The sequence below is a fragment of the Electrona antarctica genome (assembly GCF_951216825.1).
Source record: "Electrona antarctica genome assembly, chromosome: 3".
In the NCBI taxonomy this organism is placed as follows: Eukaryota; Metazoa; Chordata; class Actinopteri; order Myctophiformes; family Myctophidae; genus Electrona; species Electrona antarctica.
The window spans coordinates 43,338,804-43,365,335 of record NC_136808.1 but is presented as its reverse complement, the minus strand read 5'-3'; the positions used below and the strand labels follow the sequence as shown (position 1 = coordinate 43,365,335).

The 26,532-nt window shown below is 41.4% G+C and overlaps 3 protein-coding genes across 4 annotated transcripts in view; 1 reads left to right on the top strand and 2 right to left on the bottom strand.

Moving 5' to 3' along the window:
• The window catches only part of LOC306920105 (uncharacterized protein), an 8,254-nt gene extending 6,731 nt beyond the window's left edge, over window positions 1-1,523 (bottom strand). For both annotated transcript variants that reach the window (XM_079496733.1, XM_079496734.1), the window contains exons 1-3: window positions 1,400-1,523; window positions 434-653; window positions 11-192 (exon numbers count right to left, since the gene is read on the bottom strand). In XM_079496733.1, coding sequence (XP_079352859.1) covers window positions 11-192; window positions 434-647 — 396 coding nt within the window. In that variant the 5' untranslated portion in view covers window positions 648-653; window positions 1,400-1,523. The remainder of the gene's footprint in view (window positions 1-10; window positions 193-433; window positions 654-1,399) is intronic.
• Window positions 1,524-2,661: 1,138 nt separating this feature from the next.
• On the top strand, window positions 2,662-8,451 carry LOC306919803 (uncharacterized protein; the record flags this gene model as incomplete). Its single annotated transcript, XM_079496353.1, has 7 exons — window positions 2,662-2,673; window positions 4,248-4,369; window positions 4,525-4,621; window positions 4,916-5,294; window positions 6,526-6,654; window positions 7,405-7,544; window positions 8,225-8,451. The coding sequence occupies 7 exons, from the start codon at window positions 2,662-2,664 to the stop codon at window positions 8,432-8,434; spliced, it is 1,089 nt and encodes a 362-aa protein (XP_079352479.1). The 3' UTR covers window positions 8,435-8,451.
• A 2,001-nt stretch (window positions 8,452-10,452) lies between these two features.
• On the bottom strand, window positions 10,453-26,345 carry ace2 (angiotensin I converting enzyme 2; the record flags this gene model as incomplete). Its single annotated transcript, XM_079496352.1, has 18 exons — window positions 10,453-10,564; window positions 10,844-11,038; window positions 11,488-11,604; window positions 11,724-11,821; window positions 12,104-12,162; window positions 13,487-13,668; window positions 15,731-15,853; window positions 16,930-17,028; window positions 18,138-18,282; window positions 19,054-19,280; window positions 20,520-20,692; window positions 20,819-20,916; window positions 21,788-21,893; window positions 22,165-22,280; window positions 23,669-23,812; window positions 25,247-25,340; window positions 25,833-25,991; window positions 26,148-26,345. 18 exons carry the CDS (start codon window positions 26,343-26,345, stop codon window positions 10,453-10,455), a joined length of 2,445 nt encoding a protein of 814 aa, XP_079352478.1.
• Between the last annotated feature and the right edge of the window lie 187 nt (window positions 26,346-26,532).

The window sequence follows — 26,532 nt, the reverse complement described above, 5'->3', positions numbered from 1 at the left end:
GTGTGTTTACCTTGTTGAGAGGGTCAGTGTGTACCAGTGTGTGTGATCGTAGATGAGGGATGTCGAGAGCAGTGAACTGACTCTCCCACAGAGCAGTCCACTCTCCATAGGAATCAACTACTTGGAGGCTGAGTGGGACACAGACCCCGTCGGACACAGACAGTGATGATGGCTGCTGCTCAACTGTCTGTTCTGGAAGAAAAATTTAAAATATATAATATTCACACTGTAGTCACATTGTTCTCATTATACTCAGATTTTATACTCAGAGAGTATCAATTACCACTCACTAACAGATCACACCTTGTTATGCATCTGACAGTATAGGAACGGAAGGTGGTTTACTTCATATGCAGAACTCAGAACTAATATGCAGTATGACATCCAACACAAGAGTGTTTAATTTCCCCCATTCCGTATTCTACAAACTCACGAACTGTTCCCCTCCTGCCTTTCTTGCCCCTGCAGGTGGTCTTGGGCAGCTCCTGTGGGGACTGGCTGCCCACATTTGGTGGTAGATGAGCAGCTGGGAGGACTGAGCCATATGCTGGGCTCTGGCCAGAGTTAGTGTTAGGAGTGGACAGCATAGTGGCCAGGGTCAAGGCATGGGGACCCCCCCCTATTATTAACACGTCCAACATCACCATCTGGAACTTCAAACAAAAAGCAAAACAAAATGTCAACCTCGAGTTATTAGCTTTTTTCACTTTATTACAAGCTGCAAGAACCTTCCTTTAGAACATGTGATAGATCTGTTTTTGTTTCCTATAATTTAGTTTCTTGTGCCATTTCTGTGTAAGACTGTCAGATTCCCCTTTTGGGTAAAATGGTGGGTACAGTATATTATACTGTATCACATAGCAGCACATCATCCATTATCTGAACAAGTCATGATGACATTAGTATACTGATTACAGTATGATATGAAAGATATGTTGTGTACAGTATGTAACTGACCACCCGACTGTGACGTCTGACCTGATGATGCTATGGAGTGGGAGTTTCTCCCAGATAAGTTACAATATTTGTATAAATATGCCTGTATTTTCTGTGTAACTTTGGAATATTCTCATGGACTAAACTAACTCATTATACTTTTTCCTGTCATGTCATTTCATTTCATTTCCTTTCCTCTCACTTAATATTTTACCACAGAAAGGTGGTTTATAACCAATCATCATAAAGCTATCAAAAGGACTACACCCCCCCCCCCCCCCCCCCCCATGTGGTTAGCAAATTATAACAGTGTTAAAGTTAATTAAATGCTGTCCAGTTCTAATCCAGTATTGCAACATTGTAACGTCTTGAACTGAACTGCTACAATAATGATTCAAGTGTTTAGCTTCACACATAATTCAGTTAGTCAACAAACACAAACGTGTGTCCATCATTACAGTACCTGCTTGAGCTGGGCTTCAGTCTGTCAGCTTATGCCAATTGTGAAATGGTGAAAAAGTGCACAATATCTAAACACTATCATGCTGCAGTGTAGTAGCCTACTACTGTTGTGGCAGACCTGTGAACTTTCTACCGTGCTGCCCCATGTTGTAACTCAATCCTTCTTGACAAATATAGATACAGTACAGCACGGCTCCATTGGCAAGCAAGTCATTGCTCTAAATAGCTTTGTTTTGTGTGTGTGTGTGTGTGTGTGTGTGTGTGTGTGTGTGTGTGTGTGTGTGTGTGTGTGTGTGTGTGTGTGTGTGTGTGTGTGTGTGTGTGTGTGTGTGTGTGTGCGCACACGTGCACATGTGTGAATTTAGTTCAGTGCAGCCTACACATCAAGTGCTTAATAATAGGCGCTTACATTGAATGAACCTCAAGTCCGTTATTTTTTTCAGGCTGAAATCTCTCTTCTGTCAACATCAGGATAATCTAATGCCTGATTTAAACTTTGTAGTTGTCTTGCACCGAAAACAGCAGATCTACAAGCTAACAAAGCGTTGCAGTGCAGAGCTTTGTGAACTAGTAGATGAGCTATTTTCAGTGACATGATGCAAAAACAAATATAAACCAGGGTTAAGACTGATATGTGTATGTCATTGCAAGAGGACTGAGGAAGTTCTTTCATATATTATTGTATATTGATACAACTGTTAAACACTAGAACTTCCTATGGCTCCTGTTCCTGGTTTTGCATTGTGTGTGTGTGTGTGTGTGTGTGTGTGTGTGTGTGTGTGTGTGTGTGTGTGTGTGTGTGTGTGTGTGTGTGTGTGTGTGTGTGTGTGTGTGTGCGCGTGTGTGCGTGTGCGTGCGTGCGTGCGTGCGTGCGTGCGTGCGTGCGTGCGTGCGTGCGTGCGTGCGTGCGTGCGTGCCTTCGTGCGTGCGTGCGTGCGTGCGTGCGTGCGTGCGTGCGTGCGTGTCCTGGTGTTTTAATGACACAACGGTCAACAGCAAAAACGTATACAGAAATCGTTATTGTCATGATGAAAGTGTCATTATATAGCCCTCTCCCTCAAACAGACCATTGTAGTATTCAGTGTCAAGTTCTGTTTTCTCACACAATTCCACAACATCCTCTTCTGATAGGAGTTCTCTGATGATCGCATGCACTTCCTCTTCTATACGTAGATTAAATCATAAACTATAAGCCTGTCATTGTGAGCAAACATTGGGCTCGTTAAAAGACCCCTGCTACCAGCAGACCACACAGATGTCACCATGGATAGCAAGGTGGGTGATGACTTCTTTCTTCAATGCAATTCTTTAGAGTTGTCAGGTTACATTTACAGTAACATTATTATAACCTCTCAATATTTACTTTTCCTGATGATGTTGTTGGGCTTAGGTTAATGTAGCTGTTTGTTATAAAGCAACTTGTTGCTTTATACACTGAAACTGAAAACTGAAATCAGTATTAAAGCATGGGTGAGGCTAAGAATGTTGCAGTGATAATAGAGGAAACTGTATGGAGGTGTGAAAATATGTTGTGTTCCTCTGCAATTAGTACTTTCACTGAAGTCTGTGTATTTTTATATTTCTGTTGATATATACCTTTGAAAGTTGCAACCCTCACTCATCCCGTTTTATAAGAGCTCCAGTGGGACAAAAGTGCATCTTTCACCACACGCACGCACAAAAGTGCATCTTTATCTTTCACCACACGCACGCACAAAAGTGCATCTTTATCTTTCACCACACGCACGCACAAAAGTGCATCTTTATCTTTCACCACACGCACGCACAAAAGTGCATCTTTATCTTTCACCACACGCACGCACAAAAGTGCATCTTTATCTTTCACCACACGCACGCACAAAAGTGCATCTTTATCTTTCACCACACGCATGCACAAAAGTGCATCTTTATCTTTCACCACACGCACGCACAAAAGTGCATCTTTATCTTTCACCACACGCACGCACAAAAGTGCATCTTTATCTTTCACCACACGCACGCACAAAAGTGCATCTTTATCTTTCACCACACGCACGCACAAAAGTGCATCTTTATCTTTCACCACACGCATGCACAAAAGTGCATCTTTATCTTTCACCACACACATGCACAAAAGTGCATCTTTATCTTTCACCACACGCACGCACAAAAGTGCATCTTTATCTTTCACCACACGCACGCACAAAAGTGCATCTTTATCTTTCACTGCACACGCATGCACAAAAGTGCATCTTTCACCACACACATGCACAAAAGTGTATCTTTCACCACACGCATGCACAAAAGTACATCTTTCACCACACGCACACACAAAAGTGCATCTTTATCTTTCACCACACCGCACAACAGTGCGTGCGTGAAGCAGTTTGGTTCAACCTCGGTCGTTTCCAACGACCGAGGTTGAACCAAAGTGCTTCAAATCACAGAGCATAAAATCATACATAGAGACAAAAAAGAAGAGGATAAGATGTATGTACACGCGCGCACGCACGCACGCACGCACGCACGCACGCACGCACGCACGCACGCACGCACACACGCACGCACACACACACACACGCACACAGTGTTTTTTCAGCAGTTCATTGGGGTGGCAGGGTATTCAAAATATGTTCAACCTCATGCAGGTTCTATTGGTTCTTCATCTTAGTATTGGCACCTTTAAGGTCCTATAATAAAGCACATTTACAATAGGTTCTATATAGCACCAAAAGAAGATTCCGAGCCGAAGAACCACTTTTTAGTGCTATTTAGAACAATTTTACTGTGCCCATATCCCTTACACTTGAATAGAATGAGGCAATCAGTATGAGTGTGTGTACAATGCTTTGTTCTTTCCCATTTTCCAGGCTTCAGTGGTAAGGGGAGGATTGTCTATCAAACACCAGCTCTATGAAGGCAAACACCAGTATGAGGTGGAGAATTCTTTCAAATTCAAGCAAGAAAATGGAGGAGGAGGATGTTTTGCCAGGTACTGTAACCCTCTAAGTCAATTAGTATCACTCATCTCTGTTTGTTTTGCGATTAAAGGTTTTGTTTCTTAAATAAATAACGCTCATCCATTCATTCTCTGTCATTGGCTTGCTATTCATCCTTGAAGAAATGTACATTCTGTTTGTCCTATAGGAAGGGAGACAAGCTTTTAATGGTTAATGGTGAAAACCTGCAGGAGCTCACGCCTGAGAAGTTTGCACTTCTGCTCACAAAGGGAAATCCAATGCTGGTGAATTTATGGGTTTTTTACTCAGCCAACAATTTGAGCAATTTGTACTTTGTCAGCTTAAGAAAATTCAACCGTGGTTTTGCTATTCAGTGGTTACAGTATATAGTCAATTCATAGATATAGACCATAGAGCACCAACACATAGGCCTGTCTGCTATTGTCTCCCCTTCCACTAATAACTATGTCCCCCATCCATCCATCCATCCATCCATCCATCCATCCATCCATCCATCCATCCATCCATCCATCCATCCATCCATCCATCCATCCATCCATCCATCCATCCGTCCCTAGACAGTGCACCAGGCCCAAAAGAAGGCGCCCACTGACCACGTGCACTCCAGTGAGGACACCTTCAAGCCTATCTCCAAGGAAAAAACGCAGTTCCGCTTCAGCCTGGAGATGAAGAGAGAGGAAGACCTGGGCGAGGAGGAGGGCTGCAGTGAACGAGGGCTGGAAGGGCAAAGCGAGGAGGAGGCGGTTTTCCTGCAGGGTGGAGATGTGGAGAACAGAAAGGAGGGGGACTTCCTCATTGTGACCTTGAGGAAGACCAGCGTCTCTGTGGTAAAGGGGCGGGGCCCTGCTACAGCGGTCCCCTGTCATGAGTGTACTGGCTCCGAATGTGCCTTCAACGACGTCATCATGGTGTCAGACTCCAGCTCAGTGATCCTGGGTAATGAGTGTATATGCGATTGTTCTATTGATGATCTTGTAACCCATTATAAGACCTGAGCAGGGCGACTCTATACAAATAGTTCTCACACTTTCTCACTCAAACTTTCAATATTGTACCAAAGAAAACACGAAAAACAATAGCCCCGACACAAAGTTATTTTTAATAGCCAACGCAAAAATCTAAGATGACACATGCTTCCCCTGTTTTAATGGATTAATTCAATCAAATTATGTAATCAATGAATTGATCACTATTTTATAGTGTCCTGCAGCAATAATGAAAATACTATTTTCAATAGCTGATCTACAAGCTCACAGTGTGCTGCAATGCTTTGCTTGTAGATCGAAACTGCCTTTCTTTCCGAACACTCTATTGAGGGGCGCTAGCCCCTCCTATATACAACTTTTCGTCCCGTCACGTCTCATATGCCATTGACAATGAAAGGAGAATTTACGTCATATGTGCCTGAAATATGACGTAAATTTGTGGCAACACAAACATTAAATGCCATTGACAATGAAAGGAAAATGTACGTCATATGTAGACGATGCAAATCGGCTAACCAATCACATAAATTCAGTTGTCATCTTACATGATTATGGTGAAAAGATGTTTTTTTTTTAAATACATTGTATCATGGTTAAAAGATAATAATATGAGTTGAGAAATTAATTCATGAAGAAGTACATTCCATTTTTATTGGATGATATGCGACGACACAGGTGTTTTTTTTTATATAGGCCTACATGTATCTATATAAATGCGCCACATCTTTGTATGTCTGTAACCTGTAATCTACGTACCTCAAATTGGACACACGGGTTCCACACCACCACAGGGAGTGCGGTGCCCGGTGGACTCATGGTTGTCCAGAACCAGCACAAAAGCCTCTGCCCGGGATCTGGACCTGATCACCCCTATATCTTTATATATGGAGCTGGCCTGTTCTGACACCACAATGATTGTTCTGACATCACAATGATCTAACATCTGCATAGACTCCATATTTGGGCATGCCTGACAAAGAACTGGGGATGAAATGGGCATAAAAGGGACACAGACATAATAACTGGGTGGGGCATTAATTTCCAACTTGCATCGTTCCAAGTAGGCCAGTGTCCAACGGGCACCGCTCTAGTCAAAATAAATAAAGGCTGTATATAGCAATACATACTAACCTACTTTTCTTTCTCATTCAATAATGTAAAGTTTTGTTTTGTCCTTTCAGTACCACGTGGAGGATCTGGCAGTTTTAAGTGTGAACGACAGCGGGACATTTCCATTGAGCATGTCGTCACTCAACAATACCTCAGCAGCCTCTGCTTACAGCAACGACCTATTATGTCACCAAATCCTGGTTAGTCATCACATGCCGTTAGTACAGTGGTGGAAAAAGTACTGACATGTCTTATCAATACCAGTGAAAGTCTGGTACTTAAAATGTACTTGAACAGTATACTCATTATGCAGAATATCCCATTTCACAAGTTTAAAAATGTATACAATTTATAAAAATCTTTTGAAAATTGCCTGATGCGATGTAAGCTTGCAGATAGGCTATTTTCAAATTTCCGAAATGTATAGGGATGAAGTGGTTAATGTAGATTGTGTAATAAAAATAAAAATCTATGAAGTAGAACTAGTAATTAAGTTTCCAAATAATTGTAGTGGAGTAAAAGTATAATATCCACCTCTGAGATGTAGTAGAAATTTGGAAATACTAAATGTAAAAATACCTCAAATTAGTACTGCATTAGTAGTTTATCAACTCAAGTGACCATTAAGCAAGCAAGGCAAGGCAGGTTAATTTGTATAACACATTCCAACAATTAACACAGCAATTCAATGTGCTTACACAGAACATCAAGCAAAGGAAACACAATTATAAAATTACATTAGGACTATACCACTAAAGAAGTAAAAACAGATACCGTTACAGTGCAGAAGAGAAAATAATATAAATGATTTAAAATCCATTCACTGTTGACGAGTTGTGGGAAGTTGCTAGATTTCTCTTTCACCTGTATTTTATTACTGTATTCAAATGTGTATGACAATAACGATTAACTCTCTATGCTCATGACTATATATTTTCTTTGTGTCAAAGAGAATATCACCATATATTACTACAAGTCAGACTCTACTGAGAGAACATTCAGAGGTATTCCAGTTGTCCTGAATTTTACTGACTCCAACTGCTTCCTCAAGTGCTCCAAGGATGGGGAGAGGGTGCTCCTATGTGTGGAGGTACTGTACATACAGTAAATTCATCATCGTCATCAAATTACTTTAAATCAGCATACATTTCCATATGTCAGTTGAACATGGAATCAGTGTTATATTGTGAATCAAGTATGGTGATTCGAATTGTATCGTGAGTTGGGTGAATTGTTACTTAAAAACTACACTAAAATGTTAGAGAGGGACTAGAGAAGAGATCCAGTAGAACTAAAAGACAAGTCATTATTTGGTTGCGCTTGATCTTGCAGATCAGCTATTTTCAGCATGCAACCAAGTGTAAAATCTGACATTTCGACGCCCTCAAGGTCAATACCTGCCAAAATACATTTTCATTGACTAAATCAGAATGAATCAACTAAAATTGGATGATACTTAGTCGACTAAAACTAGACTAAAACTAAAATGTTTCAGATGACTAAAATATGACTAAAACTAAATTCAATTTTATAAAAATAATGATGACTAATACTAAATTCATATTTTATTCAAAAGATTATGAATAAAACTAAATTAAATTGTATTCAAAAGACTATGACTTAAACTAAATCAAAATTTGTTGTCAAAATGAACACTGCATGGATTACATGGCATTGGCAAAGTTACAGGGCCTTTTTCTTCTAGCCAGCTATATACTTTTTCTAATTCAACACATTTTCTATATGTTGTTTGTTGTTGTTGTCTTGTAGACATGTAACAAGCAGTGCCTGAAGCAGATCTCGAGGAGCGATGCCAGCAGGCTGTCGTTTGTCTTCTACATGAAATCCACCAGGGACCAACAGCGACGCTTTGAGTCGGCCGTCTGCCCTGGATGGTTCATTCACATCGTCACAGACGCAGTGACAGTACGGAGGACCCCGCAGCCGGATGACCCCGCCTTCTTCTTCATCATCCGTTGATGATGATGATGATGGTGATGATGATGATGATGATGATGATGATGATGATGATGATGATGATGATGATGATGATGGGTCAACATTAGGGTTGGGCGATATGGACAAAATCTAATATGATATATTTAACAAATTACAGAATTGTAGAATTGTAATTGTGTTCAAGTTGTGACATTGATGTTGTGACGTGTTGTTGATTGTTCCATCATGACCACAAGTGCTGCCAGTAGAATGTGTCAACATTCAACAATCAACAACGTATACACTATACTGTACATTACAAACGTATCTAAAGATGAATTCACAATGTGCTTCAGCAAAAACACATCATGTCCGTTGAAAATACATATTTTAATTTTACATAGACAGTGCAGCTAGCTACAACAGGCAGCCTCTAGAGAGCTTGAAAGCACATGAAAGCACTTAGCTTTTAGTTGATTTTTCTGTGTTGTTATTCATGTCCTCACAGTTTTTGCCTTATTCACTGCCCTTTTGGCTATTATTTTTAAATGTTTTATGCTTTTGCTTTGCTTTTTTCTTTATTGCTCGATCGTCGATCTGTAAAACACTTTGAACTACTTTATACAAATAAAGTTTTTTATTTTATTTATCTATTTATTTATGAGGCGAGGGTGCTAGCAGCTCCTATGTCCAGCTTTGAGTGTTTGTGTAAACAGTAAACACAAACATTGTGTAAAAACAAACATTGAAGACAAAAGTGCATGTGTAAACACAAACATGTATGTAATTCCCTCACATGCTGTGTTTAGTATAGTAATACAGTAGAGTAGATGAATCTTGCCCTGTATATAGAAATAACGTACTGTAGTAGCACTAGCAACAAATATAGCGAAATTCCAAAATTAAAAATTGACTAACAAAACTCACAATATTAAAACAAAAGAAGATTGTTTTTTTTTGTATCCTTTATTTACCCAGCGTAGTAGTTGAGCACAAGTGCTCATTTTCAGCAATGCCCTGCACATAGAGACCATAGACTGTAGAAAATAGATAGAGACACACACACATTAAAACCTGGGAGCTGACCAGTACAACCACAGTCTTATACTGTTGGCCACTAAGCAGCTCCACTGGAGCAGTTGGGGGTTCAGTGCCTTGCTCAAGGGCACTTCAGCAGTGTTGGGTGAGTGATGACAATCACTTCCCGACCCAGATTTTTCCTGCCCGTCTGGGGAATCAAACCGGCAACCTTTCAGCAACAAGGGCGCTCCTCTAACCCTTAGGCCACCGCTGCCCACATGCACTGCTTCAAAGACATTGCAAAATAACTTTGATCAAGTGGTGAATTTTAAGGATATACTGTATTCCCATGTTGAAAATATACACATTTATTTCACAAAAGGAGAAAAAAAATTCATACAGTTGAATCGATGCATTATACAAGAGAAATGAATGCATGTATACACTAAAGCCTACCTAAACAGGCAAAATTACTTATATTATATTTCTCTGAGACTTACAAAATACCTTTGAACTTGTACACAATTTACAGTTACTGTATGTACAGTACATTAACAAGACAGTTTAGGCAAAGAGATTTTCATTAACTGCCCTTTCTTAAAAATGGAGATGCATTATAGAGGACAATCCCCCACACATTCATTCAACTGTTAATGTATCCATTTGTAACTCAGAGAGTGTACAAATGTAGCCCAATGGACTGTTACGGGTCCACTCTCAGAGATTCATTAACACTGAGGACTTTAGAGCATTGGTTGTCAAAGTGGGTTTCCGGGGACCCCCAGGGGTCCTTGGGGGGATCCAGGGGGTCCCCAGCAAAGGTAGTTAATGCAGCATCACAGCGTTGCGATTTCATTTGAAAAAAGTTTAATCATTTTGTCTTTTGTCTTTACATACATCTTCACTTCTGGTGGTCCCTGGCACAAAACAATTTCTAATGGGGGTTCCACAGCCAAATACAGATCAATTTGGGGGTCCTTGACTTGAACAAGTTTGAGAACCAGTGCTTTAGTTTAGACGCAAATCACGCAATACTGCAATCAGAATCTGCACTCGTTCTGCTCTCCTTCGTCATTCGCATAGGTTTTATTGGCAGCGCCGTCTACGGTGGTGTCATAGGGGTTCTCCACTGCTCCCTGAGCTGCCGCCTTCCTGCAAACACACACGTATAATATGTCAGGCCTTCTGACAACAGATCTCAGTCTCATCAAGTCTCAAGGTTGTGAGCCACTCCTGGCTCATACCTACCTGAAATGTCTATGTCATTGAAGTCTGACAGCTATGTCAGTAAACTGATGTAGCTTTATAGCTGGTCATATACAGTACTACAAACTAGGCGAGAGCATGCATTGTGTATTAGCATTATATGGTGATAAACAATGCATATGTATGTGTACAATTTCTCCATGTGCCTCTTGAGTACAGACTCACTTCTTGCGTTCAAGGACGCCACTGACGACGAGGTACACTCCCATTAGGGTCACGATTCCCATGACCACCCCGAACACCACCAGCCATACCGTAAACGGCTGCTCTACAGGTGGGGCAAGCGTTGCTAGGAGACCCTCGAATTCCAGCGTCTTGTCATCCAAGCGAAAGGCGTTGTTGATGCGATCACGAGACAATCTAGGTTCAATTTTAAAAATGTATTAATTGTCCCTTAATGTAGTAGGACCACACCCATTCATTCTCTATATGCAGAAGTCTAATTGGGCTGGACATAATAAAGGGCACTTGAGGCTTTTCAGTCTAGTAAATCACTCTTGGCAAAGAGATACCCTTTTGCCAACTGCTACATGTTTATGAGACCTAAGTTGAATCTTCCATAAAGCCAATGTCATAGCAATGTAAGGCACTTTGGATATAAGTGACCACAACAATAATGGGTCGCACACAGCATGCATCTTTTAGTTTTTAGTTTTGCATAATGGAAGACAAACGTTTCGGCTATCCAGCCTTCATCAGTGTATAAGTGATCAGATATAAGTGACCACCAAATAGTTTTTGTTATGTTACAGTAGAAATAAGGAATAGCACTTCCAATTTAAATAAATGCACTACAGAAATGTTCTTACTTTATGGCAGCCTCAACGTCTTCCTTAGGGATGATCGTAGACACGCTTGTTGGGTGTGTAACCACGAAATAGAAAGAGATCCTGGGTGTCTCTTTATAGGTATGGATGTTTTCTGATCTGTGGGTGCAAATGGAAAGCAGATATGAAACTATGGATGGATGAGGAGGAATTACTGTAGAATTACTGTATTGTACATCATCATTTCCAGTGGTCATGTAATCAGAATTGGTACTGACGTGAAGGGTATGTTCATGTTCTTTTGGCTGTAATACTGTCTCATAGCGTATGCCATATTGGCCCTGAACAGGTACATCTCATTGCCATTCCAAGGATACTGAAACAGATCATACACACAGTACAATTGGAGTTACAAAATAAATGAACACAGTTTAAGTATTTGATTTAGCAGAATATCAAACAGAATGCAAGTTACTGCTCTACGATAGATAACCGTTGCGATATATTAGGTGCCGTCATTTGCTAAGAATGACAGTGAATTGACAGTATATTGTGCCCATGATTACTGTACATAGGGAAACATTTCAGAGACAACCCACTGAATATTTATAGCAGAAGCGAGCAGTTGCCAAGTTTTAGGAATACAGTAGGTACTCACAGCTTTATCGCCCATGGCAGATTTCAAACTAATCCTGACTTTGTAGGAATCTTTTGAATCTGTAATGAGATAAAAAAATATATATATATTGATTCTCAATCTCTGTAACTTCCAAGTTGTGAATTGTGTAGATTATCCAACTCTCTGTCATGATAGAAATGTGGCATAGGTCTGTTCTTCTGTACTTCGCCTCTCGGTCAGTGTTGGGTGCTTGTTCAGAGAAAATCTTGCAAACCGCTGGACTGATCAGTGCGGTACATTTCTTGTGTACATTGTCAATACCGGTAGGCGAACTACCTCCACATATTTTCCAATATTTTTTGTATTACTATTATTTATTTAACTTTAATTTCATCCAAATCTGGATACGTCATAGCCACATGAAAGTCCAAGATCAACGAGATCATTGGAGCCACACCGTTCCCAAAGATCCACATGATAGACTTTTGAATTTCAACTTGTTACTGGACAGCTCAGAGCTCAGTCATGGAAGAGAAAGAGAAAACAGAATGAAACTACTCCCTCAGCATCCTGCAATGAACCTATATAATGTAGCAGTGGTGGAAAGTAACCATGTACTTTACTCAAGTACTGTACAACTTTGAGACATTTATTACTTATACATATTTCCATTTTTTCGATTTGATTCTTCTACTTTGTGAGCTTGTAGATCTGCATTTAAAAAAAATTGAAATGTGTACTTTTGCTATTGACCCTTTTGAACCTAAATTCTGATGCCAATGTTGTGCTTTTACTTTTGTATAATATATGTATTGCTGCTTTTACTTCCCTAAAAAAATCATAGTAGTTCTTCCACCACTGCTGTATAGATTGCAAAGTGTAGAGTGGTGTTATCAATGTGTCATTGCAGGGGTGGGCAACTGGCGGCCCGTGGGCCACATGCGGCCCCCACCTTCACTTAATGCGGCCCGCAGGTTAATATCAGAATACTGATATAGTATTGATTTCAGCTGTTGCAATTCCAAACCTGCTTTAAATATACTTAATGACTAGTATTAAAGGACTAGTACTTAACGACTAGTATTAGTAGTATTGTCTTTTTGTGTACAATTTGTATTTAGTTCATAAAGTTATCATAACTAAAATTAAATCCATTTGAAAATCAATAAAAAGGTTACTTTTCAGGTTTCTAATAAAGAAAAGCAAAAAATAAGTCAGTATTTCAATTCAAATATAGCAAAAATAGCTGATCTACAAGGTCAAAACGCGTCGCAGCGCGACGCGTTTTGAGCTTGTAGATCGGCTATTTTTGCTACGACAGTAATATGCAATGCGGCCCTCTGGAGTGAGTGTGGAAATATAGTGGCCCTCTCCATCGTCAAAGTTGCCCACCCCTGTGTCATTGTAATCAGCGAGACTCACATGGATCTATTGTGGTCTTCCAGCCTACTGTTCTGTTGTTCTGCTTGTTGTTCTCCTCCAACCACACACGCAGGTCTTCAAAATATTCCAACAGTGGGCCAGCATCCATCCCTGTGACATTTCCGGTGATCGTTTCTAGTGCTCTGGTCCAGGATTTTGATCTTCCTAGCTCCAACATGTCCCTAAAGTAGAGCAAATAAGACATTGATGAAGAAATGATGATGACGATAATGACCTATGAGGTTTAGATATGATACACAGTAAAACCATTAGTGTTCATTTAACTCCAAAGAGTGTGCAATTGGAGCTATATTGGGGCTATAGATCGAGGGCTGGACTGAGACAGAAAAATTCGGCCCTGACATTTCAGGGCCGAATTTGGCCCAGCATGGCCCACCACAACCAGCGCGCAGATACTCTACCGACTTTTCGGGCCGAGGCACGCTACAAATACTTGAAATACGTAAGCCCATAATACAGAACAACATAAATGATACACAACCAACAGACAACTACATGAAACAGACAACTAATTTAACATTTGGCCCAGACCTGCCCACCTCAAGCCACCCGGCCGGCCCACTACGGGTTGGCCCACCGGATATGTTTGACACGATAAGTAGCCAGTCCAGGACTGATGGACATGACAAGTGTCCCATTGGTTCTGAACATGTTTTGAGCTTGTAGATCTGCTATTATTTTCAGCAAAGATGTTTAGTATAGCGTACAGGGTTTGAGTGGCTAAATTAACACTGGGATTGTACTGTACAGTATATCTTTCTACGACTACAGTATGTATGTATAGATAGATAGATAGATAGATAGATAGATAGATAGATAGATAGATAGATAGATAGATAGATAGATAGATAGATAGATAGATAGATAGATAGATAGATAGATAGATAGATAGATAGATACTTTATTGATCCCGAAGGAAATTTGTTTTGTCCAACAGCTCCAGTGTAAAAACATACATACAGAATAAAAAGAGCATGATGAACATATAAAAATACATTACATCATCTGCCACAGAGTCAGGCTTGGTCCCTGTCACCTTGCCTGCTCGCTTAATCAGTCTGTCTAGTCTGGCTGTGTCCCTCTGTCTGGCGTTCCCTCCCCAACACACCACAGCATAGAAAAGAACACTGGAGACCACTGACTGATAAAACATCTGCAGGAGCTTCCTTTGTTTTGGAGACATTGAGCTGGAGCCTGTTCAGATGACTCCAGTCCACTAAATCCTCAATCACTTTCCTGTACTCCCCCTCCTCCCCCCCTTGATGCACATGACGATGGCGGTGTTGTCTGAAAATTTCTGCAGATGGCACATCTCTGTGCAGTGTCTAAACTCTGCCGTGTACAGAGAAGGGGGGCCAGCACAGTCCCCTGGGGGACTCCTGTGCTGCAGGTCACGGTGTCAGATGTACAGTCCCTCAACCTGACGTATTACTCCTGAGCGACTGTGGCTCAGGAGGTAGAGCATGTAGTCCAATGATCCGTGGGTCGACGGTTTGAATCCCGGCTCCTCCTGTCTACATGTCCAAGTGTCCTTGGGCAAGACACTGAACCCCAAATTGCTCCCGATGTGCTGGTTGGTACCTTGTATGGCTTCTGCTGCAATCGGTGTATAAATGTGTGTGTGCATGGGTGAATGTAATGCACTATGTAAAGCGCCTTGGATAAAGGCGCTATATAAATGCACCATTTACCATTTATTATGTCAGAGTCAAAGCTAATCAAAAGGTATTATAGGCTGGCCTGGGCCGTGGCTCAGCGGTCCAGGCACCTTGGCCAGCAGCCCGAGCCTGGCAGTGTGCCGCGGGCTCGACTCCCGATCCGAGACGGCCCCTACTGCATGTCACCCCCCCCCCCCCCCCCCCCATCTCTCTCCCCCATTTCCTGTCAGCCTACTGTCTGTCCCTCTATAAAAAATATAAAATAAAGGCGAAAGCCGCAAAACATTTTTGGTAAAAAAGGTATTATAGGCTAATTTACTGTAAGTGACATTACTGACATACTAGTCAAATGTTTACCACCGATATCATCATCAAAAAGTAATAACTGTTTCACTAATGCATTGAGGAGAAAAGAAAGGAAGTAATCCCATTAAAACAGGGAAAGTTTCTGTGTCATTTTAGATTTTAGTGTTAAAAAATATAGCAGATATACAAGCAAGCAAGAGAAATCTACTCAGGCATTTGTAGAATGGGCCTCAGGTCTTAATAATGGGTTCATGTGTACCTCAGTTTAGTTCCTGCTGCAGTAGAGTTAGTGATGTCACACTTAAACAAGGGCCCTGTGTGTCCTGCCGCGTCACAAAGGGCTTTTTGGAACTGGAACTGGTAAATGGTTCTGGTGAAGTACCTGTCACACATACAGCATAGCATAGTCACACAAACTGGAACTGGTAAATGGTTCTGGTGAAGTACCTGTCACACATACAGCATAGCATAGTCACACAAACTGGTAAATGGTTCTGGTGAAGTACCTGTCACACATACAGCATAGCATAGTCACACAAACTGGTAAATGGTTCTGGTGAAGTACCTGTCACACATACAGCATAGCATAGTCACACATACAGCATAGCATAGTCACACAAACTGGAACTAAACATGCAATGTTGCAATATTTGCAGAATGCAATAGTCCATCAATGTATGTTATTAGTTACTTATTTTGATTATTATTAATAATAATTAGAACGTCTTGAATTACCTAACTTTCTCCCAGAACATAATCTTAAAGACCTCCCAATTTTTGAGAAACAAATTGTTACAAAATCAGACCCGTCTGAAGTGAGTGGTACTGTACTGTACTGTACTGTACTGTACTGTACTGTACTGTACTGTACTGTACTGTACTGTACTGTACTGTACTTCGTATTACTGCACTGTACTGTACTGTTCTTCGTAGTACTGTACTGTACTGTACTGTACTGTACTGTACTGTACTGTACTGTACTGTTCTTCGTAGGTACTGTACTTGCACGGTGAGCTTGTAGATCTGATAATACTTGTACTGTGTGTGTGTGTGTGTGTGTGTGTGTGTGTGTGTGTGTGTGTGTGTGTGTGTGTGTGTGTGTGTGTGTGTGTGCGTGCGTGCGTGCGTGCGTGCGTGTGTGCGTGCGTGCGTGCGTGCGTGCATGCGTGCGTGCGTGCGTGTGTTAGGCTGTGAAACAGTGACACTTGGTGGTGAAAGAAAGGTACTTCTGTGCTTAGACATACAGACACAGAGACAGACATACCTACACACATTGCTGCGTGTAGGAGTGGTTAGCACCACTCAACAACATTTTTCACGAGTCTAATCAAGTTGATGCCCAACCCCGAATGCATATATATTGAGAGTGGGAAACCATTCCCCTGTCCTAGCATCATCTCAGACTAGATTCAGAGGGTGTTCCAAATGGACCCCTACAAAGGCCTAGTGCTACTGTACCTGATGAAGGAGTAGTCTCCAGAGACATGGAACAGGGCAGGTGGATCACAGTATGCCTCATCTCTGGGCACTGGCTCCACCACACCAACCATCTCCCTCCTGATGGAGCGAGAGAACATTAGCTGTCAACACTGACATCTAGTGGCCAATTCTGTAATCAAAGACTTGCGAATAAAAACAGATCTGACTCTTATAATGACACATGATAGCGCCTATCAAAACAAAGTACTTCAAAGGTACCTTTTTGATGTTGTTAAAGTAAGTGTTAGCTTTGTATTCCCATAGTGATCTTTGCTATAGAATAGATTATCTTTCCCCCAGTAACAGCTAGGGGTCTCTCAATCTCTCCAGCTTTTTCCCCCTTTGTTTTCTTTTTTTTAGGTTGGGATACCAATTTCATGCAATCAGGGCAGGAGAGAGAACCCATACATAAACAAGTGAAAATGAAAGTGATTTAATACTACTTTAATACTATACAATTGTAGCTGATAAATGGGCACTCTCTCCTGATTGGATGAAATTGGTGACCCACCTGAAAATGTATTAGTGTAACTGTTTACTAAAGAGCTGGCACTAAACAAACACTCTGTAATGATTAGGCCTACTATCAGAATACAGGACTATTTAACAAAACAAACACACACAAAAAACACTTGATTTAAACAAAAAGAATATCACTTACACCAACTTTAAATACAACTGAAGAAATGTTTAGTTAAATTAAATATTATTATTATATAATATTATATATAAAAAATCTGACCCGTCTGAAGTGAGTGGTTCTGTACTTGTACAGAACCACATACATACATACATACATACATACATACATACATACATACATACATACATACATACATACATACATACATACATACATACACATACTGTACTGTACTGTACTGTACTGTACTGTACTGTACTGTACTGTACTGTACTGTACTGTACTGTACTGTACTGTACTGTACTGCCTGTGTGTGTCTTTCTGTGTGTTAGGCTGTGCAACAGTGACACTTGGTGGTGAACAAACGCTATAACGTTCCCAGGGACAAACGCTATAACTGTCCCAGGGACAGACCCAGGGACAGACCCAGGGACACACATAGCTGTCTATAGGAGTGGTTGCACCACTCAAAAATAGAGATTACAAATAGAGATAAACATGAAGAACCATATACATTCTCCAGAGGCTATGGTACAATACATACTTCATCTCCCACCACTTCTCCATCCACTTATCCTTGGGGATCTTCTCTTGGAAGACTTCCCACCTCCACTCTTCCAACATGTAGGTGAAAGGTAGCGTGGCCACAATAGTCAAGGCTTGCTTCAGTAAGAAGTTGATCTCAGTTTCTGCATTCACGCAAAGCAAAAGATACAGTGTATGACATTTCAATGAAAACCAATGATGAACCAAGGGGTTTAGGGACCGTATGCCTCTGCCCTGTACAAAATCTTATACTTTTTAGATTTTCTCTTTTACATTTTAACACCATCATACAGCCAACTGAGACCTTGCGTCCTCTGCCTTATCAAGAGTACAGTATATCTCATCTTGTACTCAACCAAATGAAGGTCATAATCCGTATTCCCTCTAAAACAGATGAACATTCGGCAAAAATAGGCAAACATTCTGTGAAAATAGTGGTTATTTTAGACAATTGATGTACAGCAAAGTATATAGGCTTTAAGGATTAAGGACATAATAACTAATGAGGGCTTGGCCTACTCCAGAAGCATTGCACTGACAGCTACAGTATGTGGGGAAACATGGTATGACTCATGAGTATGACACATCTGTACTGTCCTCACGTGACAACGTTCAGTGGAATATGGCTGGTGGAATATGGCTGGCAGGGAGCCCAGGACCTTGGTGTTTGCTACTTGGTGTTCTGAAGTACAGAGGAGTATGCCGGTGTGGTAATGTCTATTGTCTACCCCAAATGTCCTTGGGCTTCAGGGATACCTTTATCCTGGGCACAGTCAGAGGAGGACAGCAGGCATGGGGTTTGGACGTACTATACATCATGCCCCAAAGTCTAATAACTCCTGGTCCCACCGCCTTTTGTTAGGTTATGTGCATGATGTGCGTTGATAATGTGCAGGTTTAGCTAGCAACTCAACCTTTATCATCAATGAAGTCAGCAGGCAGGAGCCCCAGTGCCTTCAGGTGTTTGGGTGTGGCTGCAGAGAGAGACATGATTTCTCCCACGGCCTCGTGGAAGCCCTCGTTGGCCCCGTCCCTCAGCAGGTAGCTCAGGTTACGGTAAGCCATCTGGTACTGGTTGTGGCCCATCTCATGGTGCACAGTCAGGAAGTTATCCATGTCCACCAAGGTGCACATTTTGATCCTGAGAACAACACCGGAGGTGTTCGAAGGTCAGCGGTTATATGGTGTGATGCAATATCAGTTATGACACACAAATAAATGAGATCTAATGATAAAAGCCATGCACGCCTCTTTAGGTGCTACAAAAGATTTCAATTCCCTGAAAAGTTAATCTTTAAACCGCCCTGTATGCCCTCAAATCAACTCTGTTTTTAATTTAGTAGTCGATGACAGTAAGTCCCCACTCCAAAGAGTGCACAAATGGAACCAAACGGACCGTAAGGATCTTAACATTACAAAAAGTATTTAACTCAAAGGAGTATCGTTCGATATCTGATAATAACATGCACACCTTTGTTATCTTTATGGCCAGGGCGAATTGACTCAGGCTAATCAACATAATTGTTCCAAGAATTCTCTTTTTGAAATTTGTACTGCGCTATACTAATGTAGATTGAGAATATAGTGAAATATGAGAGTTGTTGGGATTCTGTGCACATCATATTATATCATATATCTCTGCTGTCGGGAGGAAACCTCATAACTCCAAAAAAAATCAGGAAATTAAGAAAGCCTTGTATTTTTAAAACAAAGCAATACAGCCTCATCAAAGTTGGTGTTGTAACTTTATATATTGTCAACAACTACTACATGAGAGGGGGACCGGAGTTACGGTAGTTGCTTTAGCAGACATTTTGAGGGTCCAATAGAGGTTTTTCCATTGGTTCAATATTTTCGAAACAACACACAGACGTAAAGGGTGTTTAATAGCACGGATTTATGCCCTAAAATCCCTCAACGATATATATATATATATATATATATATATATATATATATATGTGTGTGTGTGTGTGTGTGTGTGTGTGTGTGTGTGTGTGTGTGTGTGTGTGTGTGTGTGTGTGTATATATACATTTTCCTTTTTGCCCTTTTTCCTCCCCAATTTAGTCGTTATGCCTTCCTAGACAGTGGGCAGGAATTTCAGGGAAGCCACGAAGGCCATGGCCATCGTTGCCCCTAAAACAAATGGCATGCCCTGGCATGCCCTGACCCCTGCAATTGTCAATAGGTATAGGCACCAGTGTCTCTTTCTTGTCATGTCGATGCCAGTGTCTTTTGTTGAGAAACTGAATTCTCAACTCAAATATCAAATGATACAGTAACTGTGCATTGTATTGTATTATAGATAATGTGTCACTGTTAACACTTGACGGTGTGTGGTGTCACTGGTGTGCATGTGGGTGTGTTTAAATGACTGTACCTAAAGTCCAATCTGTTGCCCATGTCCCAGGCTGTAGGGTGACAGACGACCTTCGTACCATCAGTTGGCTTCACCAACATGGAGTTGTCCCAGAAAGTGTCAAACATCTCGTACAGGCCCACAGACATGAAGAATATCTCTGCTTCTTGAAACAGCCGCGTCTCATTCCAGCCCTGAAAATCAAGATTGTATCCGTCTTTAGTCGTAATTTACTTATCAGCATAACCACTCGAGCTACAACATTTATATTTTTACCTCAAGCATGCATATTCTAATTGTGTGTGTTATTTCTTTGTTACTTGTTCTTTCATAGCGTCGGTGACATCAATATCTGTATTGTTAGGAAAGGGAGTAGAGAGACGATACAGGTTGGTCCAGAATCTCCCCCACATGTCACCTGAAGAAACAGTACAAATGTCACAGATCATTTGACGTTATAGTCCCATGACACCTTCTTGTGGAAGGTGCAGTCCCATAGTGTGTATGCACACATATATGGCCCGATCTCTGTATCTGTTAGCACTTGTCCCTTTTCTGTCCATACATGGACATCGGCGATGTCATCAGTATATGCCCATTTATGGGCATTCCCCCTTTTGTGCCCACATATGGAGCTGATGCCGTCCCTCCCCTAAGGCTTAACCAATTTTATTATATAGGATTTACTTTAATGTTTAATGATACCATACCGTTAGTAAACGGTATCTAATTTAGTTTAACAAAGGGAATATATAAATAATGTAAGTCGTGGAGTGAGGATGAAGGAGAAGTATGCTTGTTGAAGTGGATGGATCATATCAATGTTCAGATCTCTCCTTTTCAATGACGTATTCAGTGCTGTCTATGCTTTGAAATTACCAGCTCAGTAGCCTTGTGGTTAGATTGTCTGCCCTGAGGCTCGGAGGTTGGGGTTTGATCCCTGGCCGGGTCATATCAAAGACTATAAGAATGGGACCCAATGCCTCTCTGCTTGGCACTCAGCATCAAGAGTTGGATTGGGGGTAAGTCCCTGCGACATACTGTAGTCACAGTGTCATGTTCAGGGGGTGTACTTGTATATCAAGCTGCCTCACGCAGCTATCTATTTCAAATTTGTAACACTAGACCTATATATTAAAATGTTGCCACCCCTGGGTTCAGGGGTGTACATCCAAACTCAAGAATAATGTATGAGGAACCGGAATAGATAGCCATGGAGCTGGTATGAAGTCATTTCCAAAGCATTGTTCCAATAACAAGTTGCAGCCTCAACAACATACTGTACATACCAAGCAAGTGTGCTGGCAGAGGTCCTTGTGAATCAATGTGGCCAGGATAGGCATCCATAAGCTTGTCTCTTACGTAGGCATGGAGCTCCTTGTAAAGGGGCATGATCTGTGAACAACAATAATAAATTAGCCAATTTCCTGCTACAACCAATGTACAGTATGTATTACGCCCAAAGTGTCTCAAGAATATTTAGTTTTACATTACAATTTGCATACACAGTTAATTGATCAACTTGTAAGTCAGGGAGTCTACAAATGTAGACTCCCTGACAGTTATGTAACCAAATGGACCTCGGTTAAATTTGAGTTGAATTGGCACTGAGGGTCTTAATTGTGCAGAGCTCAAATTCATTAGAATGAATGAATACTAGACATACTTGTTCGTAGATGGAACGGGAGTCTGCCATTAGCTGCTCCCTGGTGTATTTGTACTTTTCGTCTATCTCAAGAGTCTCATAGTTATATCTCCAGTATGCGCCATAGTCCTCAAAATCTTAAAAGAGAGAGAGAGAGAGAGAGAGAGAGAGAGAGAGGGGTTTGATTTAAAATGTCCAACAGATTATGTTTTTATTCATTCATTTTCACGTGGGGATGGGTGGGCTGACAGGCCAATACCAATAAATGACCTAATTTATACGTGTTTGTATATGGAACAGACATCTGCCATAAGCTGCTGTCTTGATATATTTGTACTTTTCCTAAATGTCATGTCAGTGTTGTTATGACAAAAGTTAAACAAATGCAGGTTTTCAGGAACCTTATATTGTGCTGGGAATGAAATCCCTTCCTTTTTGGGGAAGATTTGTCTGATTAGTGATTACTGGTAGCTGTCAGCTGCCATTATTACACCATCTTTTCCAGTCTGGACAATTATCAGTCACCAGAACCATCTATTTTCACATATTGAAACAATGTACGCAAAGCACAAACATCAAGGTAGTTTGTGATCTTTTCCCACAGCACCATATTAGTGATATTTTATCAAAAATGATCAACATTCTGTAAATGTATGGGGTTATGTACTACCAAAAAGGCTTGACTGTAGTAGCTAAATCATTTGAAACTTGTTTTGTGTGGTAGATTTGCATTATAAGCCCATTTTCTGACCTTGAGGAAAAAGGCAGTACATGTGCAGTGCTCAACATATTATAAATAATGACTTTGGTGTGCTCGATCGGCTCGAGTGGAGGGGTAAAGTATCTGTCCCCCACCTCCTGGTGGTTCATCCTCATTGGCAGGTGAGCTAGGAGGGTGCAATAGTAGTGACAATACAGAAATGTCTGGGGAAGAATTCATTGGCATAATGACTATTTGGGAGAAAAATAATTAGTATTAAGAATAAATGTCTACACAAAAACTGCTCATGACGGAACATTCCGGCATATAGAATCCAACCGGCAACCTATTTTGGCGGAAAGTTCCGTCATATAAGCTTTATTATTGATATCAAACCGGATCGCTGATTTATTTTTTTATTTTTATTTTTTTGGCTTGGCCTTTAGCCTACTTCTTCAGCGATCCTAGGCCGGTTTCGCGCATGCACAGTGCCGTTCACTTCTTGTATACAGGCGGACTAAAAAGCTGAATAACTCTAAATCTACGGAGCTCTCCATGGTTTTGACAAAACGTGCGATGTTCGGAGGTCTTTTCTGATTATCCGGTGATCCCGATTGGAACATTGGCGCTTTCTAGAGCAAGGATGGCCTCATTTTAGCTCGCTTGCATTGACGCTAATTATTCAGCGTCTAAGATGGCCACCCAAACCTCATCACACTAAAACGAAGTATATCCGGGTCGGCAGTCAAGCATTGGCACTTGCGTCCACCAGGTGGCAGTGAATCGGTTAAAGAAGAATAACAATAAAATTGTCGCAATACTTACTATTGAGTCTGGCTGCTTCATTCTTCAAGTCAACGTAATCCTCATACAGCGGCCTCATCTTCTTCCCCGTCTCTCTCCTCCAGCCCTCCCACACATGCAGACGTTCAGAGTAGTTCTGGCTGCTGCTCATTACATGTTCTAGGCCTTGACCACATTACAGGACAGGAGACATGCACATATATAATCTGTTTAAAAACAACAAACAAGCTGTGGCAGTCCTGTCTGTTCTCAGCACCGGCCAGCGAAAGCGGCCTGTGTCCGCTTTGAGGAGTGATGTGGCCGGCCACTGTTCTGTGACCTTCCCTCCAGAGCATGGGAACTTGTGTAGTATCTGGACATTCAAATATACATACAATATATTACACATATTAGGTATGGATCACAGGCAGAGAGCCATGGAGGAGACGCGCACGCACGCACACACGCACGCACGCACGCACGCACACACGCACGCACGCATGCACACACGCACGCAGACACAGACAGACAGAGACACACACACACACACACACACACATACACACACACACACACACCCTCTTGGCCCTACACATACTGTATATGTACATGTTTAAGTACAGACATACCATGTGCCATGTACAGACATATACAAGAGAGATACTGCAACACGCACGCACGCACGCACGCACGCACGCACGCACGCACGCACGCACGCACGCACGCACGCACGCACGCACGCACGCACGCACGCACACACACACACACACACACACACACACACACACACACACACACACACACACACACACACACAGCCACAGTTTACCAATACCATACATGGACAGTTTGGAGCCATCTCAGATTTACCATTGGCCATTACCATGTTCCAGCACACACATGGGCTAGGCCAACACACAATCATACTGACCTACAGATGTGTGTGCATGTGCATACACACTAATGGTAATTCCCTCTATAAGTAGTATGGTTGAACAAAGGAACTCAGACTGTAAGAGACAGAGATAGAGTAGTGGGACAGTGGGACTCGGACTGCAGATGGTGATGGACTGCAACATGAACTTGCGGACTGGCAGCGGACTCAAATGGCCTGTCCCTCGCAAGATGCACTGTGTATATATATATATATATATATATATATATATATACTGTATGTGAAGAAATGCTATGGTAGTTTTTTTCTTAAACCTTGAAAAATAAATCTTTATCTTCATTGTGATCCACATAAAGAACTTAAAGTATGTCTGCGTTGGTATTGATCCAAGCTAGAACACAATCGATTGATTCATCATCATCATTAAAATAATGCTCTGAAAATGCACGCTGTCCACCCATCTGACACCTTAACACGTCAACAACCGATTGCTTTTGAGATTCAAGTGGGCCCTGATCCTAGAAAGGTTGGGATGCTGGTATATGTTTTTACTGTCCCGATTCATGTAAATCGCCTACTTATAACTGTCATAAAATCCCCTACTCCAACCACTACTTTCGTCAGTGGGTTTGTTATTTATAAGCTGCTGTGTGACTTTGGACCACCCTAGCAGGCAGACTCATACTAGCTGTAAGTAATAATATCTTGATAAATGCTTTGCGTACCTGGCTCCAAAGTCTGACAGTTCATGGGGTCATCCAGCAGGCACACAGTTGCTGTGCTGTAGATTGTATTCATCTCACTCATCACTTTATTCAACTGTAAATATCAAAGAAAATGCCACATTTTAAAATGTTTCACTTTGAGCTGTGGGCTACACTTTAGGTCATCTTGAGAATGCAGAACAGGAACAAACTGTGCTGGGCGTACGGCCACGTGATAGCGAGAAAGATATGTACAGTATATATTAATTATCTATATGTGATATTCTAATAGTAGTTGAGTCACACCTCTATCTTTAAGTAGAGTGCATGGCATCACTAGCATACAATATCTACTATATAGTACAGTACATGCTTATTATTACTTATGTAGCTACTAGAATGAATCAGTATAGTTCAGTACAGACAGTTACTGGGGTTAAATCTACAACATACAGTACAACATGTCCATGAAACTGCTGTCTATAGACAGTAAAATCCAACATGTTAATTCTGAAAGTGTAATGCATTTTACTGTGCGCTATATGTACAGTAGATCATTCCTCTAAAGAAAAGAGACATAAATTCATCCAGCAAGTGTTTGTCTTACATGTGCAGCTTTATCTGCAGATAGAGCTCCAGAACCCTTGTCTTGCAGAGAGATGAGCTGCAGCTTGATTTCTGTATCTGTGATCTGGTCGATATCGAACTTCAGGGACGCCTCTGACATGTTATTGTAGAACTTTCCCCAGATGCTCCCTTCCTCAGACTGGAGCCGGGAGTGAGATCGTACTCATCAAGTCATCCATGGTATAGACAGCAACTTCATTGTTTGAATATCTCACGGAATTAACATTGCCACATGTATTAATTATGCCATGTCAGTATTTTCAGGTAAACTTTGGAATGCTTTCCAAGCACTTACCAGCTTGTCTGAGTTCTCCTTTGTGATGTTTGTGTTATAGGCCCATGATGCCAGCGAGTACTGGTAAATACGGGCAGTGGCTTCTTTATCAAACTTCGCCAGAAACTCTCCTGCCGATTCGTTCACTGACTGGCCATAAGCCCCGGAAACCAGAGCCAGCACCAGAGCCAGCACCAATGCAAGGGTCCTGACAGACATCTTAGTTCTGCTAGTCCATCCACACGCACTGAGAAGGGCTGGGCTCTGTGTTTGCTGTTATACCATATCATTAACCCTGCGCTACCTTGGCCTTTGGACAGTGTCATAATTGAGGGTGTATGCCAGTTTCCTACACAGACTTGGATGTGAACATGTGTACATGACATATGTCACCACTATGTCTTGA